At 38.0% G+C, this 22,214-nt stretch overlaps 1 protein-coding gene across 3 annotated transcripts in view; it reads right to left on the reverse strand.

Moving 5' to 3' along the window:
- The window catches only part of trabd2b (TraB domain containing 2B), a 65,808-nt gene extending 44,626 nt beyond the window's left edge, over positions 1-21,182 (reverse strand). For 2 of the 3 annotated variants that reach the window (XM_067393634.1, XM_067393632.1), the window contains exons 1-2: positions 20,871-21,182; positions 17,304-17,873 (exon numbers count right to left, since the gene is read on the reverse strand). In XM_067393634.1, coding sequence (XP_067249735.1) covers positions 17,304-17,873; positions 20,871-20,981 — 681 coding nt within the window. In that variant the 5' untranslated portion in view covers positions 20,982-21,182. The remainder of the gene's footprint in view (positions 1-17,303; positions 17,874-20,870) is intronic. The other variant, XM_067393633.1, reaches the window with a different exon arrangement.
- Positions 21,183-22,214: the final 1,032 nt, after the last annotated feature.

Raw genomic sequence — 22,214 nt, forward strand, 5'->3', positions numbered from 1 at the left:
CATCATTTATCATTTGCACAGCTTATATAGGGATTACTGGGAATCAAAATGCTTGAGACAAGTTTCAGATTGCAGGACACTGATGAGAAGACAGAAGTATATAAAAGTATTTATAACCTATTTATAACAAGAGGAGACTAACAGACTGTAACACGCTTAATGATGTCTACAAATGCTGTCTAGTTAGGCAGCTTATTTGGTTTTGGTCAGCGCTGATGTGTTTCTTCCTCCGACCAGAGCAGGGACCGGGACACATGGTTATCATTGAAGGGGATTGTGGATTCCTTTCATCCGGGGGTGACTGTCTGTTTCCTAAACCCCGCTCTGAACTCCCTACCTTTATCTCCCCTTTGTCTCTCTCTCTTCCTTTCTCTCTCCATTTTCACCCGCTCTCATCTGCTTCTCATCCATGAGTGAAAGTGAATCGGGGGTTTGGAATCAGAGCATGTGTAATGTATGTCAGTGCTGGACTCTAAACCGTTTTCCCATGTAGAAAGTGGAGGTTATCTATTCCCATAATACAATACAGCTCTGAGAATCTGCTGCAGATAATAAGCCAATAGATACACATGGATCACCAGTCCAAACAGTGGTTTGTCAGAGTAAATGTGTGGGCTGCTTGACTTTGTGGGGGGAAAAAAAGCCAAATGGAGATTTGACGGGGCAGCGTGCCATTTCAAAACACACATACAGACATTCTGTAAGGCTGTCAGTGCCTGTTAGGCTTGGCATCCTGATTAGCAGGCGGTTTGGATCCACTTTCAGAAGACCTTTTCCCCTCCACTCCTCTCCCATACACAGACAGAGAGTGAGAGAGAACGATTATGGGAAAGTCTGAAAGGCTTCAATCTCACTGAAAGGGAGAATAGAAATAAATTTTTTCTCAGAAGCATCTCTTTGTTAATTTTATTTTTATTTTATTTTATGTATATTTTTAAACTATTTTTGAACTTTGCTTTAATTCTGAGGATTTTGAAAAAAGTTTTACTTTTTAAGAATACATAAAAAAAAAAATCATTTAGCAGTTCACAACATTATTCGTTATTGGCCGTAAATCATTTTTTTTATTAATATATTTAATTGTGCATGTTCATTTCTCCTATTTTTAAATTAAGATTACCTTTGCCATTATCTAACACGCACTTATTTATTTTTATTTTTTTTAATAGCACTCTTAAATGTGACCCTGGACCACAAAACCAGTCATAAGGGTCAATTGAAATAATTTTGAAATAGCTGAAAATAATTTTGAAATAGCTGAAAGCTGAATAAATAAGCTTTCCATTGATGTATGGTTTGTTAGGATTGGACAATATCTGGCCGAGATACAACTATTTGAATATCTGGAATCTGAGGGTGTAAAAAAATTCAAAAAATTTGAGAAAATCGCCTTCAGAGTTGTCCAAATAAAGTCCTTAGCAATGCATATCCACTCACAAAAATATACTTTTTATATATTTATAGTAGGAAATGTACAAAATATTGATCATTTTGACCCATACAATGTATTGTTGGCTATTGATACAAATATAGCCGTGTGATTTATGACTGGTTTTGTGGTCAAGGGTCACGAATGTATTATTCAGCAAATCTCAAATGAGTACTTTCATACAGTATATTATAATGTTGTGATGCATAAACTCACATTTCAATATATTTTTTTTGTGTGTGTTTCAAATTGTATTTATTTAGACAAAATAGTATTTTAATATTGGCTGTTTATCTGTTGTCAGCCATATAACATGGAAATAATTACTGACTTATTGTTTCAAGCAGAAGTTTAATATCAGGGCATCACTACTTTAATTTTCACTCTTTGAAACAAATCCTAAGGGAATAGAGCTTACAATGAGTATTTATTTGTATTTAGGAGTTGTGAGACTTAAGACTAAACCAAAAGATCCCTGTGATTCATTAAATCCACAGTAACATCAGCCTTAAAACTGACCCAGATCACACACTCAGCCAATAATGACAGAGTCTCAATGCAGAATCAGAATGTAAACGTTTTATCATCATAATAAACAAAAAGGCAAGACCGTTTTTCTTGGATGCAAAGTGTCCTACAGAGACCAGCCCGCTAAAGATGCTCTTTTTCTCTTGCTCTAACCATCTCCAGTTCACCCTCAGAGGAAAATCATTAGCTCCTACTTTTCCTCTATAGATAATGTGTTTCAAATGACTTCTTGCATCTCTTTCATCCCTCTTTGTCTCTCTCCTGTGGCACAGGGTGCCTTTCGAAGGGTTTGTTTTGAGAGGGATGTTTCCTCCTGAGTTTGGCTAGGGCCCATGTCAGGTTCGAGAGGGGCCCCTGTAGGCCTCTATTCTACATGTTGATGGATGGCTGTTTCACCTTGGACAGCTCTAAGGGTGGGGGGAACCGTTGCTGCTTTGTAACGCCGTTTCAGAGCTCGTTCACCCCCACGAGACGGATGGCACTCCAAACAGAGTGAGCGGCAGGGGGCCATGTGGCTTGGTAAGTTAACAAGCTCCTGTGTGCTTTTCTCGCAATATACGGAGCGCTGTCACACTCGACCTCTACACAGCGGGGTCACGGCTTCTGTAGAACGCAAGGTGGGAGGGGGTCCGCATTTGGCCGGTAAAGACATTATGGAAGAGAATGCTCACACATGCACAGAAACCCCCTGGTATATAGATCTCTTTTTAAACCTTTTGTACATTTTAACCCCTTTCTTAGTTACTTCAGCCCACTGAACAAAGAAATGCTGTGCTTTTAACTGTAGGCTGGTTGAAAATCAACTTGCTGCATTAATATAGAATTCAACTGATGTGCAGTGAAAAGTGTTTGTTATTTGGGTAATGTACATTCCACATGGCACATTCAATCAGATTTTAGAGCCGGAACCTATCCAATGATATTTAATGGAACATTGTGTGTTCAGAATACTAAAGTACAAGTTTTACTCATAAACACACATAATGTTTGTTTTGGGCTATACTTTTGAGTATTTTTAACATTTATTCTAGCACAAAGCCTTACACCTTATGCTTTTATTGTGAATAGCCTACTTTAAAATGATTTTTATTGATCACCAAAATTTTATATATATATATATATATATATATATATATATATATATATATATATAAAATTAATTATATCACCCTCCTGTTGTTCCAAACCCTTAAGACTTTCTTTTATCTTCAGAGCATAAATTATTTTTAATCAAATCTGAGCCAGTTCTGTACCCTCCATTGACATCTACGCAACTAGATTGCAAAACTAATCCATATGAATTGAGCGGTTTAGTCCAATTTTTCTGAAGAGACACAATCACTTTATATGATGAACAGATTGAATTTAGGCTTTTATTCTCATATAAACATTGATCAGGGAATATAAACAGAAGCTCAGCTGAACCTGCTTGATGCATGAGAACAAACCTCTTGTGGAAGCTGCGTAACACACGAGAATGAACCTCATTGGTTCTCGCACATTAAGCAAACATGTCTGAGCTTCTGTTTACCATAATGTGTGAGATGATGACAGTTTATATGTGAATAAAAGCCTAAATTAAATCTGTTCATCATATAAAGTGATTATGTCTCTTCAGAAATTTTGACTAAACCACTCAATTCATATGGATTAGTTTTACGATCTCTTTATGAACTTTTCGAAGTGTCGAAGTGGTAGTTGTGCAGCTGTCTATGGAGGGACAGAAATTGCTCAGATTTTATTAAAAATATCTTAATTTGTGTTCCTAAGATGAACGAAAGTCTTACAGGTTTAGAACAACAGGAGGGTGAGTAATTAATGTCATTTTTGGGTGAACTAACCCTTTAAATGCGAATCCAAATTATTTTTTGGGTATAGTTAACAGCATGACAGTGATGCTGCTGATAGAGTTTAGCTTATTTTGAACTTAGAACATTCCTTTAACTTCTCCTCTCCAAAGTGTATTCAATCTTATACTGTATCTTCTCCATAGTGACCTGTTTCACCCTCCTCTGACCTGTTTTTAGGAATTTGTTGGGGAATTTATAGCAGTTGTGGCTGTATACAAACCAGCTGACACAGAGAGTGTCTTAAACACACAGATATACAAACACAGGAAGCATTTGTGCATGCTGAGCGGTATAACTGCCATTCAAAGCTGTGGAGACACTGAGGTCATCTCAGGGCTGAAGTCAAAGGTGCTGAAATATGTAAATCTTGGGCTGAAAAGCCTGAAAATCTGTAATTGCTTCAGCTGGCGGGCCGAACGTGGCGCTGTAATAACAGACTCCCAGGAATCACAACAATGTCCCCATACTTTTCCACGCTCATGTTTTTAAACTCTCATTTAATTTCTCGTAGCATTATTCCAGCAAAAACACATTATACCATTAATTGAACCTCTCCAAGATGTTTTTTAAACCTTTCAAGTCATTTTTGGCTGCCTTTATGTGTAGATCTAACTGAATCCAACAAGCATTGATGGTGGTAAAATTCAGGATTAGTGGACACCAAGGAAGGCTGACGTATTCAGCTCAGTGAGGGATGGTTGGAAAGACCCATCCCCGCTCTGTCGACACTCTCTTCCCATCTCCAGTTCTCTACCGTGCTAAATACCACTCCTGTTAGCAGGCATTAAAAAGCCATTCACACTGCAGCCATGTGCTTGAGTTGGCCGCCATAATAGCTGAGCCACGTCTGGAAGGTGTCCGTTATTCTCTTACTCATTTATTTTCTCCATCTCCCTTAGCTTTTGGCACGCCAAAAGAAATCGGTCTCTCTAGACCAGTGCTTTGAGCTTTTTTAGCTTAAAACACCGAGAAATGGCTGTTAGGACTGTTACCTGTGAGAGCCGGAACAGAGAAACGTGATTTATGTGCTTGAAAACGAAAGGATTTGCTAATGCATGTCGATCGAATATCACGGCTAGCCACGGAAAAGCGCTCTCTGGCACGGACGAGTGCCTAAAGCCATATTTTTCACATTAGAGGTTCTGTAAAGTTGCCTTGTGGTGCACATATCCACTGGCACCCTTCTTGGGGGACGATCAAGCCTCGCAGGAGCTGTTCTCCTACTACGATGCCTATCTGACCATCATCATAATTGAATACACTGCACATGGGCCCCGTCAATGATCCAGTGTAGCAATGGGGGCAGTGTAGCAGGGAGTCAGGGAGGGGTTAAGAGCTTGATGGGTGGGATAGAGATGCTGTAGTGCAAGTCTCTTTTTCTCTCTCTCGCTCAACCTCCTCCCTTGGGCAGGTGGTCTGGCCGAAAACTGACAGGGGCATCAGAAACCAATTACCCAGACTGCTTACACACAGGCTTTTCGCTGCCAAACCAAACTATGCTATCTGAATAGGCCTGCGTGTTCACTCCCCCCCAAACGTCTCTCTCTCTCTTTCTCTGTGTCCAGCTCTCAGCAGAAAGAATGTGAGATGGTACCGTATTATTCCCCTGTTCCCAAACATTATGTTTTTCCTCATTTTCATTCATAGCTGATGTTGCTTCACACTTAAACTGTATTTATAAAATGATGGTATATTAAGGAGTTTTCCTTTCTTTCTTTGTTATTTTAATTTTATTTTTGGATTGTTTATATACTGTTATAGTATGTATTAATATTTGGAATTTGCTTTATGTTTTTAAAATTTACTTCAGTTTTTGTTTTACTGTATTACATTTAGTCTTTTGAACCCAAAAACCTGATATTTCTTTCACTCGTTCTCTCTTTCCTCCTGTCTTCCTGTCTTTCTGTCTGGAGGGTGTAATTTCAGATGACCATCATCATCTCCCATGGTAACTGGTTCCTGAGGAACCAGAGCTGGAATCGTTAAGCAAATTTGATTTCTCAACTCATTTGCCTTCTATAAACGTTGCCATGTGTTTGATATTACATATAAGCTGTTCCAGTGAGTGCAGAGGGAAAGCTGAGAAAGGAGAGAGGTGGAGAACAGGAATCGGAACATTAAATGGCAGGTGAAATTGAGCGAGATCTGAGGCGGAGGAAAAACAGGGAAGATGAGAGGAACGATACTTCAAAACATCTCTTTTCTTGGCCACAAATAGGGAAAAAGACAAAACATAGCTTCTTTCAATCAATCTGTTTTTACGTGCGCAAAACAAGAACATCCGAATGTTGAAAGTTCAACCAGCAGACAACCGTGGTAAAAGACAACACCATGTCCCAACTCCACAACAGGCTTAACCAATGCAAAGCTGAGTGGCTAACCAGAATCTCTCTGTAGGCTGAATCAAAAGTATATTGTTTCTGGGGAAAAAAAAGATTGTTGAAGTATTTAACTCAAGGACAGCATGAAGTTTGGTGCATTGTAAGGAATGTAAGCAAAGGAAAATGATCAACCAAAGACAGACCTAAAAACTTTCAGCAAGGACATTGGGATAGTTCACCCAGAAATGAAAATTCTGGTATCATTTATTCACTCGCATGTACTTATAAAACCCATATAACTTTCATCCAAGTTTTTTTAGCAAAATGTCAAAACTGCTTACTGTCCATACTTGGGAAGGGACCAGGGACAGAGAACCAGAAGTGCCAAACTAATAAAAAATATAATTTTTTCCCTTTAAAAGCAACTAAGATGTGCAGATAAATCTCACTGACTACATTATGTCCAAAATTGCAACTGGCGTTTTTCATTTCTTTTCTTTTTTTAGTGAGGGAAATTTACTGTCCCATTTAATTTAAGTACTGTATTTTAGTAGCAGTATTTATTAACACATTTAATAAAAAATATATTGTGCTCACTTTTATTAGGGAACACAGACACTTCAAACTACTTCTGTGTTCCACGCTGACAGTCAGTTATACAGGTTTGGATTGACACAGTGGTGAGTACAGTATCAGTCAAAAGTTTTAATGTTTTTGAAAGAAGTCTCATGCTCACCAAGGCTGCATTTATTTAATTATAAAATACAGTAAAAACAGTAATATTGTGAAATATTATTACAATTTTAAATATTTTTTTTTTCTAATTGAATATATTTAATAATGCAATTTATTCCTGTGATGGCAAAGCTGTATTTTCAGCATCATTACTCCAGTCTTCAGTGTCACATGATCCTTCACAAATCATTCTAATATGAGGATTTGCTGCTCAAGAAACATTTCTTATTATTATTATCAATGTTGAAAGCAGTTTTTGCTGCTTAACATTTTTTGTGGAAACAATATTTAAACATTTGTAGTAAGATTTTAAAAAATGATGTTACAAAATATTTCTATTTAATAAATGCTTCAATAAATTTAATAAATACATTTAATACATGCAAATAAATGCTGTTCATTGAACTTTCAATTCATCAAAGAATCCTGAAAAAAAGTATCAGCATTTCCACAAAAAATGTTAAGCAGCAAAAACAATTTTCAACATTGATAATAATAATAAGAAATGTTACCTGAGCACCAAATCAGAATATGAAGGATCATGTGACACTGAAGACTGGAGTAATGATGCTGAAAATTCAGCTTTGCCATCACAGGAATAAATTACATTTTAAAATATATTAAAACAGAAAACAGTTATTTTAATTTGTGATGATATTTTGCAATATTACAGTTTTTACTGTATTTTGATTACATAAATGCAGCTTTGTTGAGCATAAGAGACTTCTTTCAAAAACATTAAAATCTGTAATGTTTCCAAACTTTTGATGGGTATCTTAAATGAAGACTTTGTAGGGAGCATTATGAGCATTAAATGAAGGTTATGTAGGGGTGAGAGTGAGAGCAGAGATGGGTATATAATATTTAATAAAAGTAAAGAGGATAAAACGAGACTGGGTGATGAGCTGTTAGTAATAGATACATGTACACTGTTTCCCCTGTGATGTCACTAGCTCTAAACCAGTATTAGCCCAGTGCAGAAACCTAATAGTGTGCTAATCTGGACCTATCTGCTGCCGTCTTAGACGGACTGGGAAAAAAAGCCCTCCAAATGCCATAAACAAGTACTAAAGATGTACTTGCTTCCCATTGTAGCTATATAATCCACTCTCCAACAGCCATGAACAGTGAGCACTGCATTACAGCCCTGTTTTATTGATGAATTGGGACTGAATTTGCCTGATCTCATTCTGATCTCATTAAAAAAATGGATGGAGGGATATACAATCATTCCCATGATGCCTCTCTCAAGAGCGGAATGGCGATAACTGTGCATCTGAGTGCATCTGAGACCTTGTTAATATCACTGAAGCCTGTCTGCAACCCTCAGGCGCTGATGATCAGGGGTTGTTCAGTCTCTGAGCCTGCGGAGGTTACAGTGACAAAGTGAGGGGAAACTGGTTTCAAGGGGAAGAGGTTGACAGGGAATCAGAGGATTTATGTGGATGCCAGTAAAATTTTACGAGAGGAGCTGCATTTCAAGAGATCCAGCGGGCGTTTTTCATATCAGTCCCAACCTGGTGGGGGTGAGTTTTGAAAACTTTGTCTGAGTGGAGGTAGAAATGATAAAAGAAGAAGAGAGATGTGTTTTACTCAGTGGCTAGCAGAATCTGTTCAAGCAAAGGCAGCCTGACAGAAGCTTTATGGTGCAAAACTGTCCATTAGGATCATGAATATTATGATTAGGGCAATGATTCTGACTCTGCATGCATGTGCCTGCTTGTCCATGGGGTCACACAAGTAGCCATATTCCCATCTTTACTCATCTCGTGGGGTTTGTGGGGACATGTACGGGCAGGACCCAGAGGAGTGTTTAGGGAGAGTATGTTAGAGCAGAGGTCACCGAGCGGCTGCCCATGTGTGCTATGGACCTGATATGATTCAGAAAAACACCCTAGAACCAAGCATGGAGGGTCTCTGGATTATCATGAAACAGTTTTTGAAACACATTTACTTTCTGTGATGACAAATTCCTGAAACTTCCTGGTTAGTATGTGTGTATGTGTGTGTATATTATATATATATATATATATATATATATATATATATATAGCTCTGGAAAAAATTAAGAGACCACTTAACATTGATTTCTGAACTTGGAGTGGTCTCTTAATTTTTTCCAGAGCTATATATATATATATATATATATATATATATATATATATATATATATATATATATATATATATATATATATATATATATATATATATACTACAATTTAGTATAACTGTTTTCTATGTGAATATATTTTAAAATGTGATATATTACTGTGATGGCAAAGCTGAATTTTCAGTAGCCTTTACTTCAGTGTCACATGATCCTTCAGAAATCATTAACCTCCTAATATGCTGATGTTGGCTCAAGAAACATTTCTTATTAAAAATGGCTGTTCTGTATAATATTTTAGTGGAAACCATGATACATTTTTTGGGATTCTTTGTTGAATAGAACCACATTTTTTGGGAATAAAAATAGAAAGTCTTTACTGTCAATTTTAATCTATTTAATACGTCCTTGCTGAATGAAGGTATTAATTTCTTTAAATAAAAAAAGACCCCAATACAGTAATATTCAATTTCTCATATAAACGCAGTGTCTTTCAGTTCATGTACTTTCAAAGGTGATGTAGTCGACCACACAAGTGGATTTCCAGTTTTGTGTCTGTGTGTGTACATGACCAAAATGTCTCATTTCAATCTTCTTTGTTCCACTAACAAAAGCACTGCTGGAAAGTCTCCTCATATTTCTGAAAGAGTGCCATGTTTGTGGTCAGTCGCCTCAGAATCTTTCCTACGAAGAGGGAACACTCTCCAAACCTCTTTATCTGTTGACTGTTTGAAGGGTGTTTGCAGTGCGTTATCTGATTTAACTCTGTTACAACCATTGGTTGTATTTTTTTGTTGTTGTAAAATAGACCTTGTTCTCACTGATAGGTAAGACAGCCGGTGGGCGAACTCTCGCGTGACGTGAGGCCATTAAAGCAAAGATGAAATGACTGTTCCATTCTCAAGGAAGAATGCAGTGAAGATGATGAAGAGAAAGGAAAAGAAAGGTGGATCTTGGCGCTGGGATCACAGCTGTGTGGAATAGCACTCTGTCTTGTGCATTCCCAGCTGTTGGGAGCTCATAGCACGATCTATCCCCAATGTGCAGAATTCATTAGCGCTGGAATACTGTAGCACAACAGATTTAGCAAGACATTCCATTCATTCAGTCACTGAGATGTTTCATGAATCACTAACAATAGGAAGCACCAGGGATCGTTCACTTTTATGGCAACTTGAATGCTCAAAAATCCGACTCGATTTCTGTTAAGATATTTATATAGTGTTTTAAATGAAAGTTCAGCAGGAGAATATTCATCTAATCCAGACAAACATGATAAACTCGCCACTTGGCTTTTTTTTTAGCTTGAAAATTTTTAGTGACAATTCTTTAAAGGAGAAGGTTTTTAGCACACAGACAGTGAGCAGTATGTTAGCAAGCTTTTTGGTCGATGGGATCACAAGTGGATGCTAAATACAGGTGTAAACGGGGTGTAAACCGTTTTGAGCTTGTCCACTTTCGATCACTTCCAGAGGTAGCCGAAAACGCATACAGTTGCATGAAAAAGTATGGGAACCACTTGCAGAATCTGTGAAAATGAAGGATCAATACTAAGTATGGTGAGCATAAGAGACTTCTATCAAACACATAAAAACAGTCTTACAAACACGAAACTCACAGGCACACATCTTTTGCTATGGAGTCAAAATTCATTTTGTGTATTAACAGTATCCACTTCTATTTTCCACTTGACAGAAAGGCGAAAAAGCCACAGGACAGGATGTTTGTGGGACACAAACTCCTGTGTGTACTGCATGGATAATTACCTCTGCGAGGAAGGGCGCACCCTCAGCGCAGACACGGAGTTGATCTTGCTGACCACTGCTTCCTCTCTGTGTGTGTGCCACGCTTTGGGGAAAGATGGCACTTTGATGTAGGTAACTACCTCCCATTTTATGAAAGTAAACATTCACGGTATCCATGGCTTGGCTTTTCCCCTTCAGTGAATTCCAGAGCAAGCCTCCTTTTCAGGCCAATACTTAATTGTCTAAGTGGTCCTGGACAGCAGGGGGCAATTTAGTCATTAGAAAGGCCAATTAAGTAATTAGGCCAGCGGTTTGACTGCCGCGTGTATGCTTACAGGCCCCGCAGATTGCCTGATTTGGCTCCGGTGCCACTTCTACGCACATTTACTCTTGATAACATTGAAAGCTTAAGTCCCCTAGTGGACATCCTCCAGATGGAAATTGCATTTCTTTAAGAGCATGATGGGTGATTGAGAAAATTAAGTCGTGGATATACAAACCGAGGTCATTCCTGAGTCAGAAGCATTTATGAAATAGAGAGTGCCAGAATCTTGGGTAATATTTAAAGACATACTTAAAACATCATCCAATCAGCCACGTGAAAACACCAAGCTCTAATACCATCTTGAAACAATGAGGAAAGAATTTGATGATAACATCTTTGCTTCCACCAGACTGAAGCTCATGTGTTCACATTCCCATATTCTGAGATTCTAAATCTCCATTTATTCTAATTCCACTCTATGTGCTGAAATTAAAATTCCACTCTGCAGGTAGAGTGTCACAAAGGTGTGCAAAAAGCCTCCACGAAGAGGACGAGAGAAAGAGAGGAGGCATAGAGAGGTAAGGAGAATATTTCAGGCTAGGAGGTTATCCAGCGAGAGCAGAGAGGTGGCTGCTTTTTCCATCACACCGTTGCTCATGCCAGCAGACCATAGCGGCCAGTTCTTACACATGAAACCTGGAATGTAAATATTTAAATGCGGCAAATGTCAGATTCTATTTAATTCTATTATTTAAATATGCATTATTTATCTGAGGTCCATCAGATGGCTACAGCATGGAGTATTGAGTAAATATTTGTAGCAGAATGCTGATTATAAACTCTTTTGAATACAAGCCAGTTGACTATTTGCAAAATATATGATGGAAATTTTACACAGTTTTTCCATAATAGTATCAATAACATTTCTAATTAAGCAATATACAAGCTCAATTGTGCACTGAATGCCTGTGATTCGGGTGTTTGCTTGTGGTGTTCTTCATTTTTAAGTTGCTAGTTTATAAGAAGTCTATTCAAGGCTGTATTTATTTGATTAAAATGCAGAAAAAAAAAACATTAATATTGTGAAATATTATTACAGTTTAAAATAACTATTTTAATATATTTAAAAAATGTATATTATAAAATAATGATATTTAAAAAAAACAAATCAGCAGACATTATTCCAGTCTTCAGTGTCACATGATCCTTTAGAAATCATAATATCTTGATTCGGTGCTCAAGAAATATTTCAGTAACGCTTTACAATAAGGTCCCATTATTTCACATTAGTTAATGCGTTAAGTAAGGAATAATTGACGCCGGGCCATTGAATTATTAAAAAATAATGCACACCTGTGGTGGTTATGCGGTCATGAAGCAAAGCGGATCTCAACACCTGTTCAGATGACATTTGTCAGGTTTTATCCTTAAAGGGTTAGTTCACATAAAAATGAAAATTACTCACCCTCATGATGTTCCACACCCATAAGACCTTCGTTCATCTTCGGAACACAAATTAAAATCTGATGGCTCAGTGAGGCCTGCATTGAGAGCAAGGTTAACTTAGACTTTCAAATGCACAGAAAGGTACTAAAAACATATTTAAAACAGTTCATGTGACTACAGTGGTTCAACCTTAATGTTATGAAGCGACGAGAACACTTTTTGTGCACCAAAAAAAACTAAATAACGACTTTATTCAACAATATCTAGTGAAGGGCGATTTCAAAACACTGCTTCATGAAGCTTCAAAGCTTTGCGAATCTTTTGTTTCGAATCCGTGGTTCAGAGCACTGCCAAAGTCATGTGAACCACTAAAATTTTGAAACACTTATTATGTAACGAAGCCTCATTTACTGACACATGAATTTGGCAGTTTGAGCTTGTTGATTTGAAACAAAAGATTCATAAATCTGTTTTGAAATCACCCTTCACTATTATATTGTTGAATAAAGTCCTGATTTAGTTTTTTTGGTGCACAAAAAGTATTCTCGTCGCTTCATAACATTAAGGTTGAACCACTGTAGTCACATGAACTGTTTTAAATATAACTTTAGTATCTTTCTTGGCATTTGAACGTCTAAATTAATTTGCTCTCAATGCAGGCCTCACGAGCCATCGGATTTTATCAAAAATATCTTAATTTGTGTTCCGAAGATGAACGAAGGTCTTACGCGTGTGGAACGACATGAGGGTGTGTAATTAATGACAGAATTTTCATTTTTGGGTTTATTTCCAAAAAACATGGAAATAATGTGTCGTTTTTACTCTATTGTTTACTATATTTATTTGCTTGGTCAGTGTCGTTGTGGGTTTTGGTTCTATTGCTCTTGTAGACTTTTTAAATAACTGAAAAATCATTTGTGCTGAAAACAATTGTGCTGCTTAATATTTTTGTGAAAAAATGTGTTACATTTCTTTTCAGGGTTCTTTGATTAATAAAAAGTTTTATAAACTTTAAAAAGAAAGTTTTAAATAGAAATCTTTTGTAACATTGTAAATGCCTTTACTGTCAATTTTAATGTGTCCTTGCTAAATAAGATTATTATCTTCTTTCTTTTTTTTTTAAAGAGATTTTGAACAAATTAATATTCATTCACAATAAGGCTGGCCACGTTGTTTATTTTTGCACTGCCAACAAAAATACTCCGTAGCAAACACGGAAAAGCAGTGATTCAAACAAATCAGTGAACTGGAACTAATTGCTGTATAATAATATGGCGAAAAGCTCATGACAACTTCACAGTGAGTGTACAAACATTTCTGCTGTATTTGACCTATATATTTCTGTTAATCCCATTTTAACAGACTATATCCCTCCAAGGTCCATCAACACTTCAGCACTTCTTCACAGCAGAAAACAGATGTGGCTTCTGCTAAAGTGTGAGATCCAACAACTTTATGCTGTTAGTCTAAGTTTGCAGTGGGGTTTTCACTCCATACGTAGAGGCTAAAATGGCCTTGTGACTTTCCCTTTCTGCTGGTCAGAATCACACAGAGACTCTAGTATACATGGGGTCGTCTGCGTCGTCAGCAAAGCCGTGACCTTTGACCTCAGCCCAGAGGAGGTAGGCATATACATGATGTTTCTTGTACATTTTTTGTCTGCTCCACAATTGTCAAATTCTAGCTACGAAGTGACCCCAAAATGAATAAATAAGCACATGCGTACATTGCTCTAGCATAGGCATGAGGCATTCAGTCCAGTGATGCATTATGGGAGCTTTTCACACAAAACCAGAGATAAGCAGCTTGCTCTCCACTCCATATACACCCTGTACTGCTATTGCTTAGTGTATTCTGCATGCTTTCAGGTTTAAGTAAGTGTGTTTTTCTTCCTGTCATGCCCAGCTGTCTGTGTTCATCCACGTTTGCAAAGCTAGAGATGAACCATGCGCTCCATGCGGCCTTTGAAACTCACCACTCCTGCTTCAAGGAGAAAGCCAAACCCTCCCCAATGCTCTTCAACTTCCCCCTGCACTCCATCCAAAAGCCAGACATGGATATGTGCCAGGCCAGGCAAACCGCTCTGTCCTCCAGGCATCACACCCCATTATCCCCCCAGGAACCACATCAGCACTGAGATGGGACCTGTTTTTCTGTAGCACCTTCTGAGCTTAAAGCACTTCCTGAGCTCTTGGCGACGATTCCCAGTGAACAGGGAGGGAAAAGGTCACGCTAACTGCTTTAACCTAAGGTAGAGGCCAATGCCAGTGACAACTGATGACTCACGCCACAAAGCCCCGAGAAAGAGAGCACTGCAAGTTTGAGGATATCGTAGGCAGTTACTTTTATTGGGAACGATTAATACGCCGGCTAGCGGCATTTGGAAGCATTCCCAACTCTGATCTCCCACAATCCCGTGGCTCATGTTTCAGATTAAGCCTCGCAGCGACACCACAGCCTACACATCATCCAACCCCTTCCTTCTTGCCTCCACGCATGATCTTGCCGTCTGACCTCACTCCTGCTTGAGCGTTCCAGGCGAGCACGGCACTCAAATTATCCCTCAGATTCTAATACAGCATAATCATTTGCCTGTCATTTTCATTTCATGCTCTTTACTTCTTCTGGGACTATTTTTGGGCGGAAAGCTGTAGGAAATTCAGATGTTCAAAAGCTTGCTGATTAGCCCTGTGATTAAAATGGATCGCTGGCTGAGCCTTCGCCAGAATCTAAAGCAGAGACTTCTACAATCATTAAGAGCACTTTGTAACAGTTCACATTGCAGAGCCTAACTCCATCTGTTCTGCCCATTCGGATGACATTTGGTGTACAAATGCAATTCAGTGTAAAATAAACTCATACTCAAAGAAATATTTGATGCAATAAATATCCAAACTGTAATTCTATCTAAAACCCATTCTGTCTGAAAGCATTATTTTGCTGCTACATTAAAAAAGATATTTTGACTCGCTCAGCCTGGGAATGAGAGCGGTATTTTGACCTCTCCCAGATTAAAGACGAGAGAGCTGTCACCCTGTGCTGGGTCCACATTTCCCACGATTCCTTACAGGGGGTGCGCTGGATGGCGAGCCCTGAAGGCATGTTCTTTTTTGACAGCATAGTTAGGAGGTGCTGATGAAAGTGGAGAGGCTATGTTGCCCCTGTACCCTCTCAAATTAGCACAGGAGCCCTGTTGCCTGTCACACAGGGGCCCCGTCTCACAGATTCAGTTGCAGTGTGAGCTTTTATGTCTGTGTTGCTGCCACCGATGCAGGTTTTGTGGTGTTGAGGTTGTGGATGTATATTTGTTTTTATGTATGCATATATATATATATATATATATATATATATATATATATATATGTGATCCATGCTGACAAAATGAGTCGCAATAAATTATTGATATTCTCAGATTCTATATTTTTAAAAAAAACTCAAAATGGTGTATGATTAGTTGGAATCAAAAAAAAAATTACTGAACTACAGCTGTTTGAAGTCGATAGACTCAGCAAAGTCAATTTTGAGAAAAAAATTGAGTTAAAGTGTTCTGAAGGTTCCGAAACAAAATCACCCCTTAAAATCCCTGGTAATACCACTGAATTTGGCACAAACCAAGTCAAAACCCATATCTATAGGGAAAATATACATATTCAACTTTTTTTCCCATGAATCCACAATTGTTTGATTAACATTAATGAAACAGACAGCCTATTTATTAAGACCTACTGTACCAAACGGATCTAACATAATGTTACACATCAGATGTTTTTCCCCAACAGTTAACCAAACGTTCACTTAAGACATAACAGATAATGTTTGAGCGAATACTTGCCAAGACAGATTTTTTTAAATACTGTAATTCTGTGTATGTGTATATCAGAATCGCGCACTGTCTGATGCGTCTTTATGCACGTGCTTCAGGATCTCCAGTCAGCGCAAGTAAGATTGTTTTGTTTACATCAGCATGAGTTTGAAAATCACATTTCATTGGTTCAGACTCATGCCATGGAGAATTCACTATAAATATTCACAAAGTTGGAATGCTGTGCTTTACAACAATACCAAACTTGTGCTGAGGGGAAGCACCAGTCATCCAGAAGCGAGCAGAGAAAAGCAGCATTTTTCATGGACAAAGTAAAGGCGCTCCTATGAGAAAACATACAAATAAAGATAATCTTGGGATGTTTAAATGCTATTTGGAGCATTGGGATCTCTAGACGAGGGCTTAATGAACAATTTTTTGTGAAAACCTCAGTTTCGAACAAAATTTACATTTTTCACTTGTTTTTCCTGTAGCTTGAAATTAGCCAGTGCGCATTCCGACTCATTTCACGAGCACAGGTTACATATATATGTATATATGTGGGTGTGTGTGTGAAACACAAACTCTCTCTGCCTGTTTAATATAGCTCCTACACTTTAAACATATTTCTGACCCACTTCGTTTTTAAGGCCAGAAATCAAAGCTGGATACCCTCCACCTGCATATCATCAAGCAATTAGGTAAGTTTGACCATCTTTCACTCTAATGTTACATTCGACAGACAGCAATAGGATAATCAAGACGTGTCAGATGACAGCCCGACCCCACAGGCAGACAGTCATTCTATTTCCTCCCTCTATACCTCATAAATTGTATTCAGCATTGATTTCCACACCAATCTATTAACCTGACAGCTGCTCCCCCACCCCCCCTTAAGTGACTTCAGACTTTTTTGTCAGACTTTTATCTCATTTCCTCCCTGCTCTGGTCTGTCGGTGGATATTCCTAATCACTTAATCCATAACAACACCTTTTTTTAACCACCGGATCTCTTATGCACACTTGCCAAAACACACACACAGGCCTCTCTGTCTGGTTGCCTGCTCACTGACCTGTGAGAAGTTCAGTCCATTCAAGGGATGACACTGTTCCTCCACCCTCTCCACGGCACCTGTCTGCTTCCCGAGACGCTCGGCCTCCTGCGCCAAGAACAAATCTAGCACCGGAGTTCCCCTCGACCGCACATCTGCTTCCGTCAGCGAGTTCACCATCAGCATCACCCATACGGGCCTCTTGCGTTCCCAGTTCCCTGCGATGGCGTTGAAGAGGTAGTCAGCATAAAGTCCCCGGCCACGCTGATCTGCCGTCATCCAGAAGGGCATCATGTGTTTGACGTAGTCCAGGTGGCGCTTGAGGCGGCGGTAGAGGTCACGTGGTAGTAACGTCTGGAGGTTTTCTCCGTTGGGAAGAAGCTGGCAGCTTGTGAGCTTTGAGATGGTTAGAGGATCTGTCAGATCCAGTTCAAAGAAAACATTGGCGCTGGTCTGGAAGGCCCGTTTCGAGTTCTCAGGGATGTAGTCCCAGACTCGAGTGTAGGGGACGTGGATTGTCCCAAACAGATAGGACGGAGGGTAAGGAGCAGGCCGTTTCACGGTCCACAGGAAGGAGTTCATGTCTTTCTGCTTGATAAAGAGAAAAGGAAGAAGAGGAGATTTAAAACACTGGACTGAAATGAATACAGTCAAGGTTATTTCTTTTAACTCTTTATATTTAGAAAAGTATCATTTAAAAAAATCATAATCCATGTTTTTAACTGCATAAATCAAAGTAAACCACACTGATGAAGTTTTGGACACCGATATAATAATCTCAACTTTCTTCCACAATGTCATACATTCACATGCTTTAACTTTTTCCTTATTCACAAACTGAGGGGGGAAAAAGCACCGTATAGTAGCTGTATCACAGAGGAGTCGGTTCATGCCAGTGCACTGATAGAGCTGGCGTATTAAATCTGTGGTGGAAATGTTTAACTGGGGTTCTTAGTTTACAGTGTGCCTCTCCTCGTAAAAAGGGCCTTTACACTCCACAGAGCTGCAAAACTCTGCTGTTCTGCACCTTCTGAAACTCTAAAGTATTTACTAGTTGCTGAGGCTGTCAATAGCTTTGCCCTTGTAAAATGTAACCTTCAATGAACAACTCACTCTTAAACGGTCAACCTTTAAATTTAATGAATTGTTCATCCACCTCAGATCAGGAAAGAGCAGTTTAGAGTTTATTAACCACTAGTCAGAGCTGATGGTACTGAGAGCAGAAAGAACTGCAAGTGATGTTTGACTATATTTTTTGAGGGTTTTTTTTTTATTTCAAATACCTTATGCTTGCACATGACACTCTTTTAAGTACATTAAGAAATGCAGTTCATACTGATACACCTCTTCTATTATTTCTGAATTAGTAATTTTAATATTTTTATGAGGGTGTTGCATGCAGAAAGCCGTTTTGCTGTCATGTGTCTAAAAACACAAGCAAGTGAGGACCCCTTAAGACCCTCATGACTGTCATTATCTTTTTTGACCTTTTTATGGATGGATCTTGGTTTACATCAAATGGAGTAAATGTATGTAACTCTCCATGCTGAAAATTGTTTTTTTTTAATAACGATTAAGCTATGTATACATAAAGTATTTTAGTACTGTTTACTTGATGGTTACACAATGTGACATTTTAGTTTCATTAAATCAAAATATTTTTAAAAAATATATATGTTAGATGTTATATATAAATATAAATGTTTTTCAAAAAATGTATGAAACCAACATGAATATGAATACATTTCTAAGAACGTAGCACATTTTAATACTACACTGTAAAAAGAATTGTTGGTTTAACTTAAAAAAGTAAGTTACCTGGTTGCCTTAAAATTTTGAGTTCATTGAAATTAAAAAAATGAGTTAATACAATGAAGGCGACTGATTTAATCAACAGAAACTCAAAATACTATGTTATCTGAACCTCATTGACAAAAGAAAAAAATGTGATAACAAATCATGAAAATAATTTTTACAGTGTAGCTTTTAAAATTAGTTCTCCTTTTAATCGCACACCATTATTGTCATTGTTGCTAATGTGTCTGTTATTTATATTTCTTTATTACTTTTTTTTCCTAAGTCTTCTAAGTAAATGGCCACGTGCGACGCTCGTGTCTTCATAATAGCCTTTATGGACACCTGTGAAAATGACTCAAACACTGACCAGCTTTACTGGAGAGAAGCTTATATACTAAAGTAATATATTCTGTATTAGCAGGTCACATTCGCAGACCCTCTGCTCTGTTTTATGGAGTAATTTCTTAACCAAAAACAGGCCTCGCCGTACTCGCGCATTATGAATTACATAAAGAATGCACAGGTCATGTCCTGGACAATGAGGCCATTAATGATATAAATCTCCAGGAAAATCTAAACATTAATTGTCAAAACAAACAGAAAGGTAAACTGGCAAAACTTTAGCGTGCATAATGCATTAATATTCGGATTATATTTAACAAAGCCTGTTGCATTTTTGCCTAAATATACACAAACACTATTGAATGTTGAAATAGTCATTATGTTTAAAGTAATATAATGCATCTTTTCTTATGATTTCCACCTCGACCGATGATGAATTCTCTCCTCAACACAATGTATGGCTCAGATGAAAGCGAGACTTTAATTGCGTTAAACAGCCCCGCGCACTTGCCAAATTATAATGAAGTAAATATGCTCGATAACTACTTTAACAGTTCTCGTCTCACTGAAACTTGATCAGTTTATGGGGGTCAGTGATTTTTTTCCCATATAAATGCATTTGAAGTCTATTCACCCGTGGGCTTCCCCCTTTTTCCTTTGACACATAAACTGGCATTGCACTGGCAGGAGTTTAACAGTATTTCACTTGGCACAACAATTCATTTTTCAGGCCCAGATTCCTACCAGTATATGACAAGAAATGACACGCGGTTGGCTGGACGCCACTAAAATAATTGTTTTAAAACAATATATTCTCCTATGGCTCAATTATTAACTGGAAGCAATACATCTAATAATAATTATATTAAAATAATTGTTTCTATTGCGATTGTAATGTCACTAGCGATTTATTTGATAACTATTTTATTTTTTGTAATATTATGTAGGCTATATTTGGTGTTGTTTATAATAATACGAAGAGGAACAATATCGTGCAGAAATAATTAAGAAACGAAGTAAATAATAAGAAACGAAGACCTCACTAAACCTCACAGCAAGTTAATGTTTTATGTTAAAATACTTTTGCAAAATAGACTTATTTTAGTGATCAGATGCAATGTGAGAAAAATGATAAATTTATCTATTTTTAATTCATTCAATTTTCTTTAATCAAAACTAAAAAAAAAAAATGAACTTTTATTAAACATAGGCCTACATCCATTCTAATAATTTTGATTTAGTGTCTTTACAATCTAAAAAATGTCACTTGTTGATAATAAAAACACCTCTTTAAAATAGTCCACATCATCAGCGGAGAAGATCAAACAGCGAATCACTCTGTTTATAATATAATGCAAGATAGATCTTGTTAACATGCCATTTAGAATCTCCAAGGTGCGTGCACTGCGCGCGAAGCAACTGCAGAAAGTGCGTATGAGATAAACTCACCGATACGGGCTTGTCACATTGCCGCGTGCTCTCGTGCGTGTCCCGGGGTGAGCCCACTTGAAAGAAAGCGCATAAAGTTACCAACCATCGTAGTCCCGACTGACAGTTCATTTCGAGATGAGAGGGCACAAGACACCTCGCGTTTCCCTCAGCTCCGTTACCTCGGTTGTTTACAAGTTTGTCCTGGTTTCACAGCACAAATGAAGTGTTTTCCGCCGGTTATGATAATTGCCTCACATTTGCCGTCTCGAAAGGGAAGCATTCTGCCCCTCCGCCATTCTACTGCCCCAGACTTTCAAAGAGATTCGCGTTGTCTCCTGTCTCTCTCTCTCTTTCGCTCTCTCTCTCTCTCTCTCTCTCTTTCTCTCTCTCCAGCTGCCCAGCTGTGCAGAGCACAAACTCTGCGCTGCGTCCCTCAAGTTTCCAGTTTAACTGCGTCGAGAACGTGAAACGCCTTGAATGTTTCCCCCTCTGCGTGTTTTACAAGAGGAGGGGAGAGCAGGTTCTTTCGGAGGACGAGTGTGTAGCATTTCGAAGGTCATGGAAAGGAACATAACCTTTAGCCTAGGCCTATATATTGAAAATATTACGTTTTTCATTAGATGTATTAAGACTTTTCATTAGGACGTGGACTTTACTGTATTAAAAAAATCTTGTTCATTTTGCTGTGAAACGGACAACTCTTGTCGACAGAAATTCACCTGACGGCGTTTCAGTCATTGCGGAAGACGTTTTGTGCTGTATATTTTACATTTCATATACAGAATCATCTGTCTACTAATACAGTATAATGTTAATATTCCAGACTTACTATAAAAACCACCTGAATTTTACAGACGGTAGGTGATGAACAATTAGGCCACGAATAAAATGTATAGGCAGTTACTGTGTTACACATCAGGGTAACACACACGACAGTAAAAACATTAACTAAACAAATAAAGTGTTACACTCTAATGTGCATAACTTTTTTTTTAAGTAGCCTAGTCCTAATTTAAAAATGTAAGTATAGATGTAATCTTGGGACTTCTGGAAATACCTTTACTGTGTTTCACTGTAAATTATAACTTGTATTTTTACTAAAAATACATTTTTATCATTACATATGTGCATGTATTATATTGTTAAATATAGACTTGCACTGTAAAATATGCTTTCTACTTTCTTAAAGGGTTAGTTCACCCAAAAACGAAAATTCTGTCATTTATTACTTACCCTCATGTCGTTCCACACCCGTAAGACCTTCGTTAATCTTCAGAACACAAATTAATATATTTTAGTTGAAATCCGATAGCTCCGTGAGGCCTCCATAGGGAGCAATCGACACTTCCTCTCTCAAGATCC

Source organism: Chanodichthys erythropterus, chromosome 9, assembly GCF_024489055.1.
Source record: "Chanodichthys erythropterus isolate Z2021 chromosome 9, ASM2448905v1, whole genome shotgun sequence".
NCBI classification, from domain to species: Eukaryota; Metazoa; Chordata; class Actinopteri; order Cypriniformes; family Xenocyprididae; genus Chanodichthys; species Chanodichthys erythropterus.